The sequence below is a fragment of the Leptopilina heterotoma genome, unplaced genomic scaffold, assembly GCF_015476425.1.
Source record: "Leptopilina heterotoma isolate Lh14 unplaced genomic scaffold, ASM1547642v1 Lhet_8, whole genome shotgun sequence".
Taxonomy (NCBI): Eukaryota; Metazoa; Arthropoda; class Insecta; order Hymenoptera; family Figitidae; genus Leptopilina; species Leptopilina heterotoma.
Genome location: NW_025111180.1, coordinates 991,153 through 1,016,203, shown reverse-complemented (window position 1 = coordinate 1,016,203; position 25,051 = coordinate 991,153). Strand labels below are relative to the sequence as shown.

The window sequence follows — 25,051 nt, the reverse complement described above, 5'->3', positions numbered from 1 at the left end:
ACAAATTATCCTCCTATCTTGAAAATGATGAGAAAAAAATTACTAAAAAGTATTGTAAAAATATGGACGAGTTTAATTTATTGACAAGAAAAGGAATATTTCCTTACGAATATGTTAGTAGCTGGGAAAAATTAAAAGAAGGTCAATTGCCAGTAAAAGACTTTTTCTACTCTAAATTAAATGACTCTCACATTTCAGACGAAGACTATGAGCATGCTTGTAACGTATGGAAAACGTTTAATTTAAAAATAATAGGAGAATACTCTGACTTGTATTTACAGACTGACGTTCTACTACTTGCCGATATTTTTGAAAATTTTAGAAAAACTTGTTTTACAACTTATAACTTGGACGCGTTACATTACTATACTGCCCCAGGACTGGCATTTGACGCTATGCTTAAGTACACAGACATAAAACTTGATTTGTTGACAGATGTAGAAATGTTGCTTTTTATTGAAAAGGGAATAAGAGGTGGTGTTTCACAATGCTCCAACAGATATGCGAAAGCTAATAATAGATTTATGGAAAAAGATTTTAATCCATTAATACCAGAAACTTATATCATGTATTTCGATATAAATAATCAGTATGGTGCTTCTATGAGCGAGAGCTTGCCATATACAAATTTTGAATGGTTAGAAAATTATAGTAATGACTTTTTCCTAAATATTCCAGATGATTCTCCTGAAGGATATATTCTTGAAGTAGATTTAGATTATCCAACTCAACTTCATGATTTACATAAAGACTTGCCCTTATGCCCTGAACATTTCATACCTCCTCTCCCAAAATGTACAATTCCTAAATTGATTCCAAATTTATTACCAAAGAAGAACTTTGGTAAAATTGTAATTCACTATAGAAATTTAAAGCTATATTTATCTTTGGGAATAAAATTAACTAAAATACATAGAGTTTTAAAATTTAAGCAAAAGCAGTGGTTAAAACCCTACATTGACTAAAAACCGAGCTTAGAAAAAAATCGAGTAATGAATTTGAGAAGAATTTTTACAAGCTAATGAACAATTCCGTATTTAACAAGACAATGGAAAATGTTAGAAAACACAAAGATGTTAGATTTATAACAAAATGGGAGGGAAGGTATTGCGCGAAAAATTTAATTGCTCAACCAAACTTTCATAGTTGCACCATATTCGATAAAGATATGGTTATTATTGAGATGAATAAAACAAAGGTACATACTTTAACAAACCAATTTACATAGGATTCACTATTCTAGACATATCAAAAATAATAACATATGACTTTCATTACAATTACATTAAAGAGACTTTCAGTGATTCTGCAAAATTACTCTACACAGATACTGACAGTCTTGTTTTTCATATTACAGTGCCAAATTTTTATGATTATATTAAAAGAGATTTACATAAATTCGACACATCCGATTATCTTGAAAACAACATTTATAATATACCACTTGCAAACAAGAAAATCCTGGGTCTTATGAAAGACGAAAATAACGGTAAAATTGTAGACGAATTTATAGGTTTAAGACAAGAAGGCTAGAGACAGGAGGTGAAACTTCGGTAGTGGGGATGAGTCAAAAGCCTTTCATTAACCAGGCGTTTTTCGTTTCGAAAAGTCGCCGGCGCGGTGCTTCTGCCCATCACTCACACATTCAAATTCTTGTATACCATATGTTTTACATATGTGTATGATATGATTTCAATTACGTGTGTAGCTGCGCAGAAGTCCGTGTGGTCTATTGCGGCGAAAACTTTTTTTGAAAGTAAACGCCTGACCATACATCAGCTGAGCGACTCAGCATTGCCATACCCCCACTACCGAAGTTTTACCTCCTGTCTCTAATCTTCTTGGTTTAAGATCAAAACTATATGCATTCAAGTTATGGGGTGATGAGGAAGCTAAAAAGAAAGCAAAAGGGGTAAAATATTCAATTTTAAAAAAAATAGGATTCGATGATTTTAAGCATACTCTCAATGAAAATGAAAACCTGATCCGATCTCAGCACTTTATACGCAGCAAAAAACATGAAGTATTCACTGTTAAACAAAATAAAATTGCTCTAAGTTGGCAGGATGATAAAAGAATTTTGATACCAGGGAAAACTGACACCCTTCCTTGGGGTTACCAACAGCATGATCCAATGGAAATAGATGAAATTGATGTATAAAATGTAAATATTTATTTAAAATGTAGTTTGTATTAGTTCTCTACTATTCGCTTTATACAATTTTTACAATAAATTATACTTAAAAAATATTGTAATTTATTATAATAAATAAATGTATTTAAAATAAATGTCGTTTCTTATTCCTGAAAACAATAAGGTTAGGTTAGAAATAATAATTACAGTGCAATTAATATTTTATAATTTTATTGAGCAAAATAATAGAATACATTTTCAACTAAAATACTCAAATATTGCAGTTTTTGCAGAACCAAGTTTTTAAGTTTATAACATTCTGAAGAGCACAAGTAAAAGTTTTCTTGTTGATTAAATGTTTTGAACAAGTTCCAGTACATGTTTCAATGTTTAACTTTTTTAATGAAGGACAATTTAAATCATTCATGTCGATAATTTCAATACAATATTTTTCATCGATTAAGCTTTTTAACCATTTTTTCTTCTCTAAACCTTTAACATAAATTGTCTTTGCTTTTTTAAACACATTTTCTAAAATTTCTTTTAAATAAACGTACGGTACATCACCAGCATTCCAACGAATACCACGGAAATTATTTTCTAACCAACGATTGATACATTTATATTTGTTTGTGTCGCAATTCCATGGACAAGGAGGTTGGAAAACCATATTTATTGGTATTGAATCATTGTTTAAAGAAACTATAGCTAATTCTTTTAAAACAAATTTATTAATTGGCAATTTGAATCCTTGCACATCTATCAAGTACTGCATTTTTAAATCAACTAATCTCATTACGCGTAAAGAGTTAAATATATATAAGCTTAAAGTTAAACAATTTTTTTAACAATTCCACTGATTGGTTTATATTCAACGATGCGGTCATGCAAAACTAAGCAATAAGCTGAAGTATTGGCGGGGAAATTTTCTTTTGATTCAAATTCTAGGCGTATATCAACTGGTCCACTTTTTAAAGACTCATTTTGTTTTGAACAATCCACTACAACTAAAGGAGCATATTGTAAAAATTCTTTTTTTGATAAAATTGGTTGAGATTCTTTACTATAATAAGATGCTTGAAAATTTGTAAACATTTCATATAAAGTAGCGTACTGGTTTCTACCAATATTCAGATTCATGTTACCATAAGGATAACATTGTGAATTTAAAAATAATTTTACATCAGATAAATCACAATGATCAAAATAACTAGAGTTTTGAACTGTATTATTTTTTCTGTTTCTCTGAAACTCTAATACAATAAATCCAGATTTCTCTAATTGACTTGAAGTTTTCACACTCCAAATGTGCTTAGGAGTAATTGGTAATAAAGGATATTCATACAATTCCCGAGTTCTAAAACTTATTGGAATAGCTGGATCTTTTTCAATATATTTTAATAATTTAAACTTTCGAGCATCTGATAATTTTATGTACGGTAATAACCATTCAATTTTTTCAATGACAATTTTAAACTCTTCTAAAGGTGCTACTTGCAACACTGCGTTAGCATCAGTTCTTGATCTGATTAAAATAAGCTCATGTTTAGCGTTAATAATAACTTTTTGGTAATCTTCAGCAAAACCAAAAATCATACTCAGAGGAATACAAACATCAAAATAACCTTGCGCATTTGTTAAGGTTGGTTCATTGGTAAATTCTAACCAGCCAACATTTTCAAGAAATTTATTTTGACTAGAATCGAGAGAAATATAATTATTCATTAAACTTGTAAGACCAACATTTTTATTTTTATCAATTTCTACACCATTAAGTTCATACTTTGCTTCTTCAAATAAATGACATATGCCATTAGAAATTAAATTTGTACGCTCTAGAGCTGTTCCATCAGGTTTCACAAGTTCTCCAGTGATGTGAATCGAGCTTTTGCTTGGAAATAAGCAATGATCCTGATTCTGTACCGTGATGCGGATTTCATCACTAATGTTGTATGTTGATGAGGTGTATGGTTGTTGCGCATGAACTTCATAATGAGCAATAGATTCATCAAAAATTACTGGTGAATCAATATTTAAAATTTCCCCTTCCATAGCAAATAATAACACGTTGAAATACAAAGGCACAAATACAAGTAAAAATAAGTTTAAATCTCTTTTTTACTCTCTCCTCTTTTTACAATCCTTAGACCGAGATTTTTCAGTAGTTCCAGGTTCTGAGGTGTTAATCTCTTCAAGATTCGCCGACGACTGATTTGATTCTAGCATGGTGTTTTAATTTTATAACCAAAACCAATCCTTTTTCTATTATTAAAAACAATACCCATTATTTTAAGGATTTAATATGAAGCCTTATTGTTAAAGTTTCCCCTCGAAAATTAACTAAAATTTCGTCTTGGTCTACAATTCGCAATTGAATATAGTCTATTGTCTTGACAGCGACTGGCAAGTAAATGACGTGATTTGGTACTTCCACTATTTTATATCCTGGTGGAACAATAGGAAAAAATTCATGAATTGTATGCACTTTTTCACCATTAATGTATGCTCCCGTTGTTATATTACATTCTACTCTTAATGAATTTATTTTAATGATTGACACTGGTTGATCAGACTCATGGTATTCTTGAGCTTTTAATTTGCGAGGAGAAAATCCTAACAAACTACCTATAGAATCATTGGGTTTAAAATTAATTTCTCCATCACAATAAACTGTACATATTAAAGTATTATTATTTGGTTTAATTCTAAAATTAATACCTTTATTTTTTAAAATTAAATGCAAAACTTGATCAATATCACTAACTTCATAACTTCCTGTGGGTATAATAATTTCTTCATTTCCTACGTAAAATTTATTTTTCCCAACATCTATATTAGGAATAGAATTAAAAGTTAAAAATTCAACAAGACCAAGAGCATAATTTTTAAAATTAGACAACTCTATTGGTGGGAAAAATTGAGATTCTAAGATGGAAGAATTTCCAGACAACGTTAAAATAAGTGAATCGTCCATGACGAGGTCAAATTAATAACTGACGTTTAAACTAAAAATATCATTTATTTATATGCAAAGTATCAGGAATATTCAATTGATTACATAAAAATTTAAGACATAAATGTCCGCATACATATGTATTATAGTTTTGATATCGTTTATGATTATATTTTATGCTACCAACACCAAAATATTTAACAAGATCCGAAGGTGGTCGAAGATTACCGAAGCTATCAAAATATACGATTTTATCTTTATTCTTTTTATATGCACACCAATGTGTACCAGGACCATCTTTATCATCTAGATTAATAATTGCAAATTCATTTTCTTTAGGACTACGCATAGGTAGTTCATTTCGCATAAAAACTCCTCGAAAATATAGAATTTTTAAACTTTTTGCAAATTTTAGTAAATCTAAGTCTGTTAGCGCACGGTGAGGTAGCTTTACTTCAAGTTTTTTGACTTGCATCCTTGCCCTACTTTATATGGTTTTAGATGAAGGCCTAGTCCTGCTTTATATGGTTTTAAAAAGAGACCTTTTCCTAAGGCAATAGATTCCATTGTTTGATTCACTGGGTTACAAAAAAATGGTCATATCGTGTTTATTCAAAGTTTCCTGTGATTATTGAAAGTTTAGGTGTCACTGAATAAGAATATACCAGTAAAACATTTTTTCATTCGGTCATTCCCTTAAAAAAACGAGTTTAAAGTGTCAAAAACCGTATTTTTAGCACTTTTTGAGGCAGCGTAACAAGAAAACGCAACATGATAAAAATCTCTACAAGAGCTTAAATAAAAGCTTAAACCTTCAACTTTGAGGCTCAGAACTGAAAAGTACTTAAATAATCAATAAAAACCTCCTTAATCAAGCAGTCGCTACCTGAAATTGTCAAAAAAGCTAGAACAGGAAGCAATTGGTAAAAATCGATTTCCTTAAGCGGATTCGGTTGCAACTTGTTACTTGAAGTTTTTTGAGGTTTCTAATGACGAATTGGAACTTAGATTTAAAAAATTTCAAAATGGCGGACTGAAAATAATGAATTCACTCAATTTTTCAAAATTTGCGTTGATAATTTTAAAAAATTGAGTCCGCCACTTTGAAATTTTTTAAATCTAAGTTCCAATTCGTCATTAGAAACCTCAAAAAACCTAAAATAACAATTTGCAACCGAATCCGGTTAGGGAAATCGATTTTTACCAAGTGCTACCTAACCCAGCTTTTTTGATAATTTCAGATAGTGACTGCAGGTTTTCAGTGCTTCTTTAAGTACTTTTCAGTTCTGAGCCTTAAAGTTGAAGGTTTAAGCTTTTATTTAAGCTTTTGTAGAGATTTTTATCATGTTGCATTTTCTTGTTACGCTGCCTCAAAAAGTGCTAAAAATACGGTTTTTTGAGACTTTAAACTCGTTTTTTAAGGGAATGACCGAATGAAAAAAAGTTTTTCTGGTATATTCTTATTCTGTGACACCTAAACTTTCAATAAACACAGTAAATTTTAAATAAACACGACATGACCATTTTTTTGTAACCCAGTGTTATGTCACTTGCTTTCCTCTAGTTGACGATTTGCAGAATTTGCATTATTTACAGCTTTTGCTATGCCAGCTGCTCCCCCTGCTAGGGCCCCTGTTGCACTTAAACCCGCAAACAAAAGAATAAGAAAAGGTAAAATTCCTCCCACTTTAGAAGGTATCGGTAAAACTCGAGGTTTATTAATTTTTCGCCTGCCACCAGCAATTTTAACTGCCAAACGTGCACTTTCAAGTGCTGATTTAATAGTAAACTGCGCATTTGTATCTAATTTCATAGATTTTTTCGCTGCGGTTACAATCTTTCTCAACGTTGATTTTTTATTTTCCCTCTTTTTCTTCATATTTTCTTTTGATTTAAATCCCATGCCCAATTTTGATTTGACCTTCATTGCATTTGTTATTGCGTAAGCTGCAGCTTTTTCACTATAATTTGCGTCAGGAGCAAACACACGATGCCAAGCTTTGTCAGCAAGTACTCTATCAGCTGCGTTTCTCGCTTCTACACTTTCCCTATTTTTTGAATAAGAAATATCGTGCTGTTTACAAGCAGCGTCGAGAGGGTTGATTCCTGGATCACCTCGTGCTAATCTTTTCGCCAATTTTGTTCCTGGACCACAGTATTGATAGCCAGGTATATGAAGTTCAAAAGGTAATTTGTTGATAATTTTATTCAAAATACCTCTACCTCGTCTTACTCTTTTCGAAGTTTTCTTTAAACTAATTTGTTTTTTATTTACACCCATATTTATATTCTTTACGGTAAGAAAACTTTTTCAAGACTAAAGGGAAAATCTATATAACCAATGTATTTATAGTTTTTTGCCATTTGACTACAAACAGTCGACCTTTAATGATCTAACAAAAAAATTATGACAGTAATAGTCAATTATCACAGTAATAGTCAATTATCCCAGTTGTCTCCGACAGTAGGGCCTAACGTGGACCTTGCCCAAAGCATGAAAGAGTTAACCATCGACACAAAATCGCAAACATCTCCTAAAAAATTAGACCTAGCAGCATGAAGGAGTTAACTATAGACACAAAATCGCAAACCTCTCCTAAGAAACTAGATCCACATAAACGTCATTATTAGATTTGCATGCGAACGTTAAAAGCGACTACAGTAAACTGACATTGAAACTATTAAAAACGTTGTATTTATAGTTCTAACCTCAGTTATCGTAAGAATGGAGTTTGAAGCACAATCGATTAAATTGCCAGTCTACAATTTTGACACTCTTGTTCAAGATTGTAATAAGAAAACAGAAAAACGTCATGGAAATTTATTGCCAAATAGTGTGCGAGCAATATTTTGTGGACCGTCAAATTGTGGAAAGACAAATGCTTTACTTGCTCTTTTAACACATCCCAATGGATTACGATTTGAAAATGTTTATGTGTACTCAAAATCGTTATATCAACCAAAATACAAATTTTTAGAAAACATTTTGCAACCAGTAGAGGGTGTTAGCTACTTTCCATTTAATGAACATGTGGATGTTGTAGAACGAAACAATGCATTACCAAACTCAATATTTATATTTGATGACGTAGCATGTCAAAAACAAGATAATATTAAAGCTTTTTTTGCTATGGGAAGACACAAAGCTGTGGATTGCTTTTATTTATGTCAAACATATGCGCGCATTCCAAAACATTTAACCCTTTAACCGCACACTTCCGAATCCATCCTTAAACCGCATACTGGGTGTGCGACACCCGGGTACTTTAAAGTGTGTTCTCCAAGCTGGAAAAGGATATTATGTTTCAGAAAAATTATCTTATGTAGCTCAGTACATCTATTTTAAAGGACAATAAGTTTTATAATAATTTATTTAATCTTAATAATTAAAAAAATGTTTTTTAAAACTACTGAAATCACCTTAAACCGAAAACTGGGTATCAGCCACCCAGAAATTTTTCGCTGTTAACTTCATAAAGTTATCAAATACACAAAGACACTTGGGAGACTAATGTCCCTCACGGAAGATAAATTTAAGTACAAAATGTATCGTGCAATAACGACATATGTTCAATTTTTACGACCTTAAACGAGATATTAGAGTAAAAAGCTAGAATATGGGTGTCGCACACCCAGGGTGCGGTTTAAGGGTTAATACGTGACAATGTTAATTTACTAGTTTTATTCAAACAAGATGAAATGAATCTTAGACATATTTATGATGATCATGTAAATACTGATATGACATTTATAGAATTTAAAAAGCTTTGCAACTCTTGTTGGAAAAATAAGCATGATTTTATAGTGATTGATAAAGATCGAGATATTAATGAAGGTAGATATAGAAAATGTTTTGATTGTTTTATAAAATTAGAGAAATGATATTCTTTATAAACAGTTTCATTCAAGACATTGGTCAATCAACATGTCTTCTACACACTTGAAACATTTGCGAAAACAAAAAGATATTCTTGGTCAAATTGCAAAAGCCAATGATGCTATTCGACGAAAGCATAGACTGATGAAATTGGGCAAGGAAGAAATTGAACAGACTTTAAATAATACCTTTAAACCTATAGTGACACCAATTCAGAAATTAGTTGACGACATTGAAATTGTTAAACTAATTCGACCAGTAAAAATTGAAAGAGAGGGAGACCTTCCTTTAGAGTTTGAAGAAGAACAAGAAGTTAAGAGAGAGAATGATTCATTTTTAAGAGATGACTTATCATTTGCAACAGCTGCTGATGATGACGATAACGGTGATGATTATGATGATGATAACGGTGATGATTATGGTAATGGTGATGATGATGGTGATGGAGATGTTAATGGAGATGGAGATAAATCAGAGAAAGATGGTGCTATTTTATATCTTCAAATGTTGGATGAAAAGGGAAAAGATTTAGATTCTTCATATGGAGTTCGTAAATTATCTAAAGGGCAATTAATGATTGGTAATTCAGGAATAAATTTTGAACAAAATAATATTAGTGTAGGTAATAAAACATATCCTGCAACGAAAGATATACTTGAGCTTTTATTTAAAAAAGTTCCAGAAGAAGCTGTTTTAAGTGTAGTTGATCGAGAAAATTATAAAAATATTGTAATATCAACTAATGCTCATAAAAAATATTACAAAGCAGATGGCGCTGTTAGAGATAAAAAGAGTTTAAAATATCTAAACTATATAGCAGTACATTCTGGTGAAGGTTTAATTCCAGAATATATGACTCAACAAGAAGATACAAAAATTGATTATGTTTATTGGGATGATCCTAATGAATTGGTTGATCGTTTAAGATTGCTCTTGGCATCTCAAGCAGCTGGAAATCCCAGTCATAATAATGAGATTATATCAATTATTGAAGAGTTGAGAGAAGCTGGAATTGTTTATTAATTAACATTTGTAGAAATTTTTATCATTTTCATGATGAGTATCGACATATTCGGACGTCAGTCCACCAGGACTTGGTTTTAAGTTGACTGCTGAAGGAGATTTTAATATTGAAAATAAGAAACTTTGTAACGTAGCTGATGCCGAGAGCAACGGTGATGCAGTAAACTTGAATATTGTAAACAAAGTTATTGAATCTAAAGCGAACGCCATCTATGATGTAATCGGTTCCGTGAGAAATGATGTAAATGACAATGTAGTAAAGATTTTAGATTTAGAAGATTTGATAAAAAAATATTTTGAAAATCTAAGAATCAGTATTGAAAGAAATATAGAGATGATGTCTACCAACAAAGACATTATTTTACAATTAGACAGCAGACTGCGCACACTTGAAGGTAATTAGCAATGGAGGATCAAAAACTACAGTTGGTGAAAGAGTTATATAAACCAGCGAGAAAAAATTATAAGCGAAGAAGTGTTGACATTCGAGGTTTTGACGAGACTTGGCAAGCTGATCTTGTTGAAATGCAACCTTATGCGAGAGAAAATAAAGGTTACAAGTACCTGTTAACCGTCATTGATACATTTTCAAAGTTTGCCTGGGCTGTTCCAGTAAAGTCCAAAAAAGGTGTAGATGTGACTGCGGTAATGAAATCTATTTTAATTAAAAAACGCATACCGAAAAATTTGCAAGTAGATAAAGGAAAAGAATTTTATAATTCACATTTTGAAAATCTTATTAAAAATTATAACATTAATTTGTATTCTACTCATAGTAATTTGAAAGCGTCAATTTGTGAACGATTTAATCGTACTTTGAAGAATAAAATGTGGATGTAATTTAGTTTACGCGGTAATTACAAATGGATAGATATATTAAGTGATTTAGTAAATGCGTATAATAATAGTAAACATCGAACAATAAAAATGAAACCAATAGATGTAAATGCTGAAAATGAAAATAATTTGTTGTTTAATGTATTTAGAAAAGTTGCACTAAACAGGCAATATAACAAATTTAAAGTTGGAGATAGAGTACGTATAAGTAAAGTTAAACATGTTTTTGAGAAAGGTTATACACCAAATTGGACTACAGAAATATTTACTATAAGCGATGTAAAAACACTAATCCAATAACATATATCTTGAAGGATTATCAGGAAATTCTAATAAGTGGATGTTTTTACGAGCAAGAACTTTCTAAAGTTAAATATCCAGATGTATATTTAGTTGAAAAAGTATTAAAGAAAACGAGGATCTAATGTATTTGTAAAATGGTTAGGTTTTGATAATTCTCATAACAGTTGGATAAACGAATCTGAATTATAATGTGCTTAAGAAAGGTTAAAATAAAAATAAATTGAATTGTATGCATTTTTGTATTTATTTATCCTCTTTTTACAATAATTTACCATTTATATATTGAATATTTGACATTTGTTGAATAGCTTCATTTGATATTTGTTTACAGTGAAATGTGACAAGTTCCAGCAATAATGTCTCTGAATTTAAAACATTAGTTCTTCCCGTCACTTTTTGAAGTATTCTACTGTAATGTTTTTTAATAAAATCCGGGGCATGTTTTGTAGACTTTACATTATTTTTAAAGATTAATTCTGCAATAAACTTTACAATTATATCTTTACTATACTGCAAATTGAATTTTGATAGTTCTACATATTTTTGTTCAACACAAGGAATAAGTTCATTAAAAATAGCAAATGAAGTTTCACTAAATGTAAATGATTGATCTAAACACTCAATTGATATTAAACGATATGTAACACTAAAACGTATTGTAAACGTTTCACAATCCAGCACTGATGCATCACAATCTCCGTTGAAAAATCGCATTATATGTTTTACTGCATCACACAATAGGCGCCATTCTTGAAGCTCCAAAGACAATGATACTCGTGGATGGCTGCTTCTTAGTTGAATTTTAGGTATTATATTCCCATTTATGTTTAGTTCTGCTCCAACGACAACTTGCTTTCTAAATGATGGATTCAAGTTGTAAATTTTTGATAATAACATTTCTCTGCATGGTAAATATGACATTTTATGTCTTCTACTGGTCAACTCCCTCAGGAACAAACTCTATCTGATTGTAAGGTCCTCCACGATTTCTTAAATATACACCACCTCTGACAGCTTCAGATTTTAGACTGTTGAAAAGATTTGCATCCTCTTCAAATATTTTTAGCATTCTTGGTGGTAGGAAAATGTTAAATTCATTATTTATTTCAGCAACAATTTTCAAAACCAAATTTCGTATCAATTTTTCGAATGTCTGTTACTTTATAGAATGCATCGATGATTAACTCCTTTGTTGTTTTCGTGACAAAGACTTTGCTTGCTTTGTTTAACTTATCGAAATTCATTTTTATCACTTAAATTTAAATTTTTAAATTTTTTTATTAAAATATTTAACTGTGACCTTGCTTCAATTAAACTTTTAACTTTATGTATTTCTTGAATTAATTTGTTCAAGCGCACTTGAATTTCACGACGTTGTTCTGCTAATATATTTATTAACCAACTTAAACTGCAGGAATGATTTCGTTTATAAAAATTGCCCTCTTTATATACATGAGATATGACTTATTTGACCTTCAAGTTAATTATAGATTTCTTGGAATTTCGGTAAGATCAAAAGCATTCTTATGAAAAGAACCGAAAATGTTTGTAAAAATTCCTTAGATAAGAATCTAATAAACAGTGATTTGCCATATTTAGACGAAAATAATAATTCCAAGAATAAAATAAGTAAAAAACAAAAACAGGAAATACCAATGATAATGAGTCATCAATAAAAAATTCCAAAACAATGAGTCATCAACCCCATTTTGCGAAAAACAAAGAAATTATGTGTCATCGTTAAAGAATGCACCATGTAAAAAACAAAAACAGGAAATTCCAATGATAATGAGTCATCAACCCCATTTTGCGAAAAACAAAGAAATTATGCGTCATCGTTAAAGAATGCACCCTGTAAAAAACAAAAACGGGAAATACCTATAAAAAATTCCAAAATTCTGAGTCATCAACCCCTATGGAAAATTCTAGGATTGTTTTATAATTCCAAGAAATTAGATAAATTCTAAGAATCACATTTGCATCATGATCTCAATATCCCCCCCCGAATAATTATAGGAAGTATGACGTCATATCCGGCTCAGCATCATAATCTGAATCGCACCTCCAAAATGGTTTGAGTCTGGGCTAAGTGGTTTGAGTGTTAGCTAAAAGTGTCGGTAACATGTCGGTGCAGGGATCTAGGTCTAGAACCCTCCCTGTCTATCTACTTATGTCAAGGTAAATATTATATAGTTTAAACAGTGTTAATTTTAAAAGCAAATTTATTTATTTGCAATTGTGATATTATTTAGATTTTCAAAATAATAAAATTTAATAATATATTTATGAAAAGGGAAAAATTTTGCGAAAATGGTTAAGAAGAATTGTGTTTATAACTAGAGTATATTTACATACCGCAGAAGGATAGAAGAGACTAATGTTTTTAGACTCTTTTTCTTTCTTTACATCCTGGCACACAACACGACATTTTTTAAATAAAATAAATAAATAATTATTAAAACGAAATGTATTGTATAATTATGTATGTATCTCACTAAGACCGGCTAAATGTAAACATTATATCTTACATCTCACTCGCACAATTTTCCTTTCTTAAAAAAGACATGGAGTGGAAAGGTCGAATGTATCGAAAAGTATCGAAGTAAAGAATGGGCAATGAGAATGTAAAATCTTAATAGAAGGGTGTTTTTAAAATTGTTTGTACATGTGAAGGTGGCGCTGCAGTCGTATGTTATTTAAAAAGAGCGCGAATATATAAATTTTATTTTTGTTAAGAGAAAGTACACATAACAAATCTTATTTTGCATTGTCAAAAAAAAACGTCAACATTTCAAATATAAATAAGCAAATTATTAACTGAAAAAATTTGAATATTATTATTAATGAAATAATGGACTTGGACAATGGAAATATAAAAAAGTAGCACCGTAGACGGCCGCTTGCGGCCGTCGGAGGAGCTAGTTACGAGAAACAGAGACACAACACAGCTTATGCGCATGATCAACTTAATTGGAGGTCGACTAGAACGCAGTGAGCCTGGCACTTTTCGTGCATATTTGTCTGAGATTTTTAAAGCGCTTTCTACACAGAGTTCGGTCTCCTTACTCTTCCTTCCTGTTCTATACAATGTTTGTGCACCAGTTAGCATCCATCTTAAATTTTCCCCCACTCAACTTGAATAGCCTAATACATACTATGGAAAAACATTCGAAAATACATTCGACATTCGAGTTACTATAAAATTCGAACCGAACCGAGTTTTGTTCGGTGTTGGAACGCTAAAATTCACGGAGAGAAGGGCGTACACGGAGAGAAAAAAAAGAGAGCCGTTTGATTTGACAAGAGAGCGCTGTTTTCCCTTTATAAAGCACAGCAGTAGCGCCGCAAACGTCGAACGGTTATACTTTTTGAGGAGTATCGGTTCTCTTCTCCACACAAATAGAGCCGCTTACTTTCCAAAAAGTGTACCCACTTTCCCCAAAAAGAAGAACCGTTCTCCCCTCGAGGGTAAGCAGCGTGCTTAACCTCAAGTTGAACGGCTGTTTCGCATTTAACGCAACCGCTCTACCGACAGGTAGAGCCGTTTACTTTTTTTTCTCTCCGTGTAGTAGATTCGACTGACATTGCAGTTAAATCACTAAACAGAATCTTTAGTTTTGGACTGACGGTACAGACAGTGCCATCTACACTGAGCAAGCAGTATATTCTACTAAGATGGAGTTTACACCGAGTGGCATATATTTATACTCGTGCACGCATAAACGGATATTCCTCCAGGAGAATAGACTTGCGCCTGCGCAAACACGTGGTCAAGACAAATTCTTTCACTACACAACTGCAGGCAAATATTATGCGCAGGCGCGAATCTATTCTCCTGGAGGAATGTCCGTTTATGCGCGCACGAGTATAAATATATGCCACTCGGTGTAAACACCTTCTAAACAGAGAGGTGTCGTAGTGTATTATACTAAACATTCAGTTGGCGCCACTAGTTGGCGTAGTAAATTATTTACTAAACGCGTTCTGTCAAATTGATTGCAACTCTTCTCTCCGTATGTCGAATTCTAAAATTCGACATTCGAGTCAGTCCAGTTAGAATGTCGAAAAACTGACATTCGAGTTAGCCTAGTTCGAATGTCGAATACTCGAATATTTGACATTCGACATTTCGGCGCCCCAAAACCGAACAAAACTCGGTTTGGTTTGAATTTTGCACAGCTCTAAAAAATCTTAATAACATCTTTCTTTTCTGATAAATTACAAAAGACTAATCATGATAATAAACAAAATAAATAACAATAAATTGAGAACAATCTAAAAAATTGATAAATAATAACAATAAATTGAACAATCAGATAAGTGATAAAAAAAAATTATCCATTAGTGATTATCAAAAACTCACGTGCTAGACGGTAAATGATCTACACACTTTGATATCAGTCTGGGAATTGTACTCTCAATTTATTATTAGACTCAGGAAATCAGTTATTCACTTATCAATTTGTCATAAAAAATATTATATCATAAAAGTTTCGAAAAAAAAATTTTTTCTAGTAAGAATTTGTTAATTTTTGATAAAACAATCTACACTGAGAAAACTGGAGTATTGGACTAAACATCTGGAGGGACAAATCGTTGATATTTGAGAGTTAGCTATTGGATAACAATCTAAATGTTCAAATACACCATTGACAGATATTCGTGCCATTTCTCTTGGAGGGAAAATGAGTTTATAACAGAGGGACAAATTAACCATCTTGAGAAATCCCTTCCTTATCCGGCGCGAAATGAATAAATATGGCAACCTAACCCCTAAATTAAATACATAAAATGTCAGAAAAATAATTTCGCGCGCATCAGATCGTACACATTTTCTGCGCAACTTTTAACCCTCAGATATAAGGGGAGAGAATATACAAGTAGATTTCCATTACCAATTCAAAATTTATTTTAGAAGGACTATTTAACTCTCTTCATAAGCAAAGGAAACCATGAAGTAGTATAAGGAGACCCAACCCCAATAGTTATAGTGGCAAAAATCAGCATCATTTTGGGGGATCAGAGTTACTATGAGAAAATATAATCTGCACAACGTTCAGAGGCAGCGCGCTCATGCGGAGAAAATGTAAAGTACAGAATAAGTTTTAAGCAGACGATATTTTAATACCAAATTTAACCACAGAAGCGCAACCTCTAAACGTTGTGAGAACTCTCATAACTCTGATCCCCCAAATGCAGACTGATTTTAAACCCGCGTGAGGTCTCCTTATACTACTTCGTGAAGGAAACATACACTTTTTGAACCTCTGAATTTGACTCTCCAGTTTTCTCAGTGTAATATTTTCCAAACAACTTCTTCATATACTAATAAACAAATGTCTCACTGGAAGTTTTCTGAATTCGAAAATTCCCCGCAGACTTTTTGTCGTCGAAGGTAAGTTAACCTAAAACTTGACACGCCTTTATTTACAATCAAAAATTAGTAAACAATTAGGGAATTTTAAAATTTTGATTATTTTATCGTCTTCCCAGGACCCAAATACATTTGCATGTCGAATTTAAAATCAATTCGACAATATTTGAGGCCCCGGAACTTAAAAGGGCACTTTTACCATTTCAAATAAATACTGAAAGTGGCCTTTCAAAATCCGGAAGCCTCATTTGTCGAAGATACGATGATTTATGTTTTTAAATTCAATGAAGCATAAGGAGATTCAACGACGTACATACAATGCCAATTTCATGACTCATGTATCTTTTTTTCTTCTTAAATGACTTGAGGCTAGGCCAAGGCCAACTGTCAGAACACACACTCTTACATACCAACTAGTTTAGCGTTTCTACAGAACGACTTTTGAGGTTAGGAGTACTCGCATTTGCCTGGACCACTCGTCAATGGGTTTTCTCGCCAGAGAAGAGGGAAACTGTAGAAAACCTCTCCTGAGTACAACCGGTTTATCGACAGTCGAGTTCTAATGGTGTGTATACCGGACAATAATCGACGGTGCACATCATTATACCTCGACGTCAAACCTCCCGCTTGATATATGTATTACGAAAGTAGTGAGAAAACACCGGGCATACCGAGAGTCGAAGCGCGGTCACCCATCCAAGTACTAACCGCACTGGATGTCGCTTAACCTCGATGATCGCAAGCCACGGAGTCTCACCACCGTAATATACCATCGGTCTGATGCAGCCCTATGACACTCCTATACATTTTCATATGAATAAGATGGCAAAGACTTGACTAGGCGCTGCATGCAGAACAGGCCGATTTTTAGCGTCAATTTAAAAAAAAGTTAATATTATTTTTATTATTTATAAATATTTATTAATTATTTATCAATATTAAGCAAACTTAATAATAATTAATAAATATTTATAAATAATAAAAATAATAATTTTTTTAAATTGCCGCTAAAAATTGGCCTGTTCTGCACGCAGCGCCTAGTCAAATCTTTGCCATCTTATTCATAGCAGTTGCATATATCTGGTCTGATGTATCTCAATTCATAATTCTTCACTCTCCTGGCTAGCAGTGCCTCTAACGGGGAAAAAGGAAACTAAATATAGTCTGCTACTGTCAGATGCGCGATGTGTTTATAGAAATTAAATATTTTTAAAGTTGAAAAGTTTTTCAGTGCTTACATAAATTATTTATGTACTTTAATACATCGTAACAAATAATTAGTGTGTATATTTAAATATAGGAAGGAACACAAAATTCAGAAAATGTATAATATAAATAATATAAAAATTTCCGAGTTTGTCTTTGACATTGGTTGGAAAAATTGAAGGGACAGCTCCTACTTTTAAATTATTTTTTTTTCATTTCATGTTCTTTGCCGTTTATAACATTTTTTTAAGTTTTTCAATTGAAAATGACAAATGTACATGTACGGCAAATGACATGTACTGCCGTGTGATATAAAAACTTAGTTAACTGACATTTTGGTGAAAAATGAGTTTTTGGTATCAATGAACTCGTAAGAAAAAACTGCGTCTAATAGTTATAGTTTAAATTTTTTTTCCAAATTATTGTTTGTAAAAAAATAATATTAAAAATTTAAGAAATTGCAGAAAGTGAAAGAATATTTGATAAAAAGTTAAGGAAAGTACTTTGCGTAGTCCAAAAAACAAACGAGACTACGAGCTCGAATGTAAGATTTGAAGGAAAAACTTAGTTAAAGGCATTTGTGTGTTTTTTGTATCAAATAAGTAGTCGAGTCCGAGCGTTGGATTTGAAATAAAAACTTTGCATCTGCAACGCTTGCAATTACCTAAGTTATTCCGTCAAAAAGTCAGTCGAGACAGAGCCGAACGACTACTTAACTGCATTCGGCTAAACTCGGTTTATGCTCGGGACGCAAGCAGCAAGCAGCCGTCCCCTTACCACATGATGTCATTGTCAGTTAGGTAAGTTTTTCCATCAAATCGGAGGACCGAGCTCGCGTACATTTTTGTTGAGCAACTACGCAAAGGACTTTACCTAACTTTTTACTTCATATTTGCATTCGGAAAAACACGCAAGTGCATTTTTTCATATAATTTGTTTAAATAATTAATTTTTTATTTCATAATTAAATAGAGCACCATCATTATACCCAGTACCCAAGCAAATATTTCTGTCAAATGCCAGTATTCACAACTGGCGCAGTATTGCACCAGTACTGGCATGCCAGCAGTTGGCTTGCCAGTACGGGTTCAGTACTGGCTTCATTAAAATTTCTGTAGTATGCCAGTACTGCCCTTTAAGTCTGGTATGCCAGTACTATGCCAGTACTGTGCCAGTATTGCGAAAACAACACTGGCAAACCAGTACTACGCCAGTACTGTGCCAGTATTGCTAACACGGTAAACTGACAATAGTCAGTTAGGAACTAATTAATGGAAATTTATGCGGTAATTTATAGAAATTTTCGCAATAATTCGTAAAGATATGTAAAGCAAAAATTATCATTAAAATTTTGGATTTTAGTCATTTATGGAAATTTACGGTAATTTATGGAAATTTATGCGGTAATCTATCAACATTTTGACGATAGTTTATAAAACTATGTAAAACACAAACGAGAACTAAAAAAAATTAACATCGGTAATTTATGGAAATTTTCACGGTAATTTATGGAAATTTATGAGATAATTTATGGAAATTTTGACGATAAATTTTTAACTAAAAAATGTAACGTTGTTAATTTATGGTAATTTATAGATATTTTAGAGGTAATTTATGGAAATTTATTAGGTAATTTACTTATTTGGTTTTTTTAAATTTAGTTCAATTAAATAATAATTTAACTTAATTACGCAGTTAAACGCTCTTTATTAATTGTAAGTGTAAAAGGTGTCGAAAATTAAAATTTATTATCATGTAGCTTCGAAAGGGTAGTGGTTAGAGTGTTCGGCTAGAAGTCCGTAGGTCGTAGGTTCGATTCCCCGCAGTGGCAAATTTTATTTCGTTATAGGTTTGCGTTCATTCTGCGTTGTAAACATTAATTTGATTAAAAGTTAAAAGTTGGGGATTATTACATGTTTGCAAATATAAATTAATTTTTTTTTATTATATTAATATTGAATTTAAATAAATTTTCCACTAGATTGGAAAATAGACGGTCTGGTCTGATTCAGGCCAGCGCCAGAAGATTTTTCTACACGGGTACTAAACCAGTACTGAACCAGTACTGCGCCAGTACTAAACCAGTACTGGCTGCCAGTAACATCCAACCAGTACTGAAAAGCGTTATCATTTCGGTCAAATGCCAGTACTGGTTCAACCATGGCGGCCAGTACTCCGCCAATTATTTTTATTTTTATTAGGGTTCTGAAAGCAAACAGTTTTTTCTTATTTTCTCGTTTCGATATAAATGTCAGTTAACTAAGTTTTTATTTCAAACGGCAGATGACTCCTCAGTCTCCTTATACTACTCCATGATTAAATTCATGAAACTAAACGAAAATTCGTTAATAGGTATGTTTTCGTTGCCTGCACTTCTTACACTTTAACACCTAACCTGCACTATGCTATGTTCTGTACATTTCAGGAATTCTTTTCTCAAATACATTTAAATAAATCGATGCGAGATTTAGTGTATGTTTTCTTATATATTTAAACCTTTGAAATATAATTTTTTCATTAAATGAAAATAGAATTTAATAATAAAATAAACGCTATATATATAACGCCTCGCTGCTGAAATTTTCCCATTGCGTACAACCTAGGGTCCACAATTATTATCTAAAACAAAAAAACAAAATTTTTTCTTTAAATATACATTATTGCCTTCTGTATGAATTAAAAGATTTTAATAGAAAGTAAAAACTGAAATTTTTACATGACTTTTAAAAAAAAATTTAATTTTTGCCAAAAAAAAATCTCATTTTTTCTTTAAAAGAAAGCATTAAATTTAACTCTATCAAAAACAAATTTAATTCATACAGAAGAGACACTCTTTATCTTCAAAACAAGCTCAAATAGACCTTAATCGGTTGATCGTGTACGCAAACTACAAAAACAGTGTTTTGAGAAAAACGCGTTTAAAGATTGAAAAACATATATAAATGCTGTTTCGCGGCCTCGATGAAAGACTATTGTTTTATGTGTAGCTCTTGGATAAGAAAACATTTTACTGATAAATGGTAATTTTAATGGTAGGTGTAATAGTAGATAAGCGCGACAAATTATGAAAAGTATTAGAGACCGCGAGTGGAATCGCGCGCCAGGCCAAGCGCCAGGCCACGCGCTTTAATGCGTTCTACAAGCTGTAACTCGAAAAATACTTTGTATTTTGACGTAATATTTTAAGAGCATATTCTCTTATAGTTGTACTTTCAGTTAAGACAACTTTTAAAAAATCGATTTTTTTGACCCGATAAAGTAGGCGCCCCCCTTAAAAAACTAAATAACAAGAAAGTAGTAATTTTTACTTAATTAAATTTAATTAGTATTTTAAATGTATAATATTTAGAAATCAGACCGACAGATTAGCTCAGTCGGATAGATGCCTCGCTTGGCGGTCGTTTAAGGACCAAGGGTAAGTACCCTTGGTTCGCGCCCATTTGGCTTGGTATTTTTCCGGCACATGAGACAATCTGAGCGGGTGGTTTGACGTCGAGGTATAATGATGTGCACCGTCGATTATTGTCCGGTACAGACCATTAGAACTCGGCTGTCGATAAACCGGTTGTACTCGGAGAGGTTTTCTACAAGTTTCCCTCTCCACTGCACGCAAAAAAAGGTTGGATAAAACATCCAATTTTTATTGGATAGAAGGAAATTAGCTGTTATATCTATGTAAAATCATACACCGAAAAAAATCTCGATGGTATTATTAACTATGACTCTATAGTTAATCTTAATTATCTAGTAAAAGTAATAAGGATTCCTAATCATTATGGTTAGGATCGCTAGGTTGATTCAACAAATTCAAGCCTGGCAAAAACAACCCTGCAAATCCTAGTCAAATTGACTAGGATTTTAGTAATTTTGCCTATTTCCATAATGCGCACGCGTCTGCTTCTGTTCTGACAGTGTTTACCTCTATATCTTTCGCGTCATTTATCGTGATTTCCTAAAACGATTTTTTATCATTACTCGCGTCTATTTTTTGTACATAAAATGGAGTTCTTACATACATAAAAATTGCTGGTTTCTCGGAACCTCTGGAAATATAGATAGTCCATGTTTTAGAAAGTAAACTATTTAATTATATTAGTCAATTCTTTCAGACTTTTTTGGTTAGGTTTCAATATAAATCGTCGAAATTTTTACGCACATGGTGACAACATTTTTACTATTTTAATCGCGCAGTGTGTTTGAAAATTTACCTTTACAATAATTTGTGTATTTAAATTTATTTTCATTTAAATGGCATAAATAATTAAAAATATATAGGTAGTTTTTGACAAGTGTATAAAATTGTGTACTCGAAATGTATAAAACATCATCTGATTAAGTATTGTATTTTGACTCGAAAATCTAGTGTCTATTAAAAAATTAAAATACCAAGTCGTGTTTAGTGTAGTGGTTATCGTTCCGGGTTTCAAAGTGCGTATTCGTTAGGTTCAGGTGTTCGCGTCCCCCCTGCGTCAAATATTTATTTCATAAGTTTAAATTAATTCTAAGGTATATAAATACAAAGTCAAATATAAATATGTTCAAATACAATAATTATTTTTTTTCTTTTTTCTTTTAATTAGTTTTTCTCTTTTATTTGATAATAAGAATTTGATTAGCAATTTCAAATAATTATGTTACACAGTGTAAATCTAATATTATTCTCCTAGTCAATCTGACTATTTTTTCCTGATTACATCGACTAATTTTCTTGGTCACTTTAACTATGCTTGAATCTTATTACTTTGACCAGGATTCTATAGTTGGCTCCTCTCGTAACTAGGAAATCTAGTCAATTCCTGGTATACGGGTCCTAGGCATTTTTTTCGGTGTATATGAACAAACGGCGTTGGTTCCAGTGACAATTTTAAATTTATACTTATGATTAGTCATTATATGTGACGCTCCACGGTGAGAGACCTTAACTACAACAGACGAATTCTACAGGAAAGGCATTTAAAGTAGAGCTACTCTGATTGGTCAAGACGTTCCATTGAAATTCAGCCCTACGGCTCACTACACATTGATAGTTGTCCGTGTTACACGAAGCGCACGAATTGCACGTACATGATCAGTGTAGTAGTATTGGTAAGTAGAGGGGCTGATTTTCTGATTAAGCACGTGTAAACACTCAACAAGCTCATTTTTAAACATTAATAATAAAAAAACCTATAAGTAGAAATTAATTTTGTCTTTTGTATATAAAAGAGCAACTCAAAAACTATAGTATGATATAAATAACTAAAAATTAATTTTTTTGTAGCTAAGGTCCCTTTCACCGTGGAGCGTCACATATCTATTTAGTTGGATACGGTTTCCAACGAGTTGGATGTAGCAGCCAACTGAAAGGACCCCGTACTAAACACACTGAAAATGGCTTTCGGTTATTTATTTCTTGACCTTCGCTGAATTATTTTTTTAAACAGAAAACCTTTAACTAAAAATTTTGAAAATATTAAGAATTTTAACCGAAAGCCATTTTTAGTGTATTTAGTGCGGTGTCCTTTGTAAGTCCTACTCTCTAAATTTGAATCAGCGAAAAGTCGCTGATTCACCAGCCCAGAGTATGCAGCTGATAAAAACAGCGTATATACGCTGGAAAATCAGTGCATATACAGTAAAGTTCGTTTATAATGACATGCAAGGGACCTGGCGATTTGGTCATATTAACCGGTCGTCATACTAAACGGGCAATATAAAGTTATGAAATAAAATAACCACTTATGATATTTCAAATTAAATTCGTACTTTTATTACAAACTCTTGTCATTTAAATCACAATAAGTATTAAGTTAAAATATTATTCTTCATTTACTATAAAAATGCACTCATTTTGGTTTGCCTTTGCACTTTATGGGAATAAAAATGATTTCTTATAGCATTATGAACCTTAGACATTGAGCTTTTAATACTATCACTGTCTAAACTACTATGGACAAAGTGGATTAGCCATTTTTGTATAAATAAATTTTTGTATATAACTTACTGAATAAATCGTCACTGTATGTCTTGAAACGACACTTGTCACTATCAATGTAATCAGAATTAAGGATTTTGTTGACCACATGAATTTGGAAACAAATAAGTAATACCTAACATTCGTCATTATAAACGGTGTGATTCATCTAAAATATGTCAATATTAACGTCATTATAAGCGGTATGTCACACTAACCGATGTCATTATAAGCAGACTTGAATACATTGAACATTTAATGAAACCAAACCTTATATCAAAATTATGTCACACTAAGCGGGCCGTCACTATAAGCGAAGTCACTATAAACGAACTTTACTGTACGCTGTTTCATCAGTGTATATGGGTGACTTCAAATAAAAGGGAATATTGCTGTCCCCCGCTCCATAAATTGACTTATAAGTTGGTTTCTTGTCAATGTGAAGCTTTTTTCTGTAGTTAGTGATGAAATAAATTTACCCTCCAAGTTTAATACCAATTGGCAGAATAGAAAACGAGATAACCCATTAGAAACAAACAAAAATAGGCAGAAATGTCATTGCTGTCCCTGTCCCCGGGCTACTTCTGTAAGTTTCAAACGTTCATAATGCTCTCAAATGTCTTTTGAAACTTTAAAAAAAATTTCCACTGCTTTATCTACCCTTATAGTCTGATAATTCGACACATATTGATAAAATTTTTAAATTTTTGTACGCAAAAAAAATCATGAACAGATGTCTCTCACTTTTTAAATTTTACCTTGGAAAAAACCTACTTACTTCTCAAGTCTCCTTAAAATTTTTTACTCTCAGTTATAGGTTTTAGAGTTAAATTTTCTATAATATTGATTCATAATCTCGAAAATAAAAAAAAAATTTGCTACCTTCGGTTTATCGTTATTATTTGACAGGCAGGCAGAAAATACGGTAGATTTGCAAGTATTTTCGAATGCCATTGCACAGAATATTTTAAAACACTTATGTAATGACTGAAATTCAATTTTCGCCAGAATGTCATTACTGTCCCTGTCATTACTGTCCCGCATTTTCAGTATTTTGACGGTATTCTGCAACAAAATAATTTTTTATAAAAATTCTGGCATGTAATGCTCGGTGAATTTTATTTCCGTAATTTTGAGAATAAAAATCACCCGAAAATAATATTGATAACCCCTTAATAGAAAAATATTTTTTTACATGCACCGAAGGCAGAATTCCCTTTTATTTGAAGTCACCCATATACGCTATTTCATCAGCTGCATACTCTGGGCTGGTGAATCAGCGACTTTTCGCTGATTCAAATTTAGATCAATTTTGATAAATTGATTTATTTGTGATGAGGAACAACCGCTCCACGATGAGGAATACCTAACGCGGAAAAAATTTTTAGGTT

At 32.0% G+C, this 25,051-nt stretch overlaps 2 protein-coding genes across 2 annotated transcripts in view; both read left to right on the top strand.

Annotated features, from left to right (window-relative positions):
• LOC122511050 (glucose transporter type 1) overlaps nucleotides 1-25,051 on the top strand; it is a 303,150-nt gene that overhangs the window by 45,862 nt on the left and 232,237 nt on the right. The window lies entirely within an intron of this gene.
• LOC122511054 lies at nucleotides 1,222-2,234 on the top strand. The gene is made up of 2 exons (XM_043626085.1): nucleotides 1,222-1,513; nucleotides 1,845-2,234. The coding sequence occupies exons 1-2, from the start codon at nucleotides 1,471-1,473 to the stop codon at nucleotides 2,159-2,161; spliced, it is 360 nt and encodes a 119-aa protein (XP_043482020.1). The 5' UTR covers nucleotides 1,222-1,470; the 3' UTR covers nucleotides 2,162-2,234.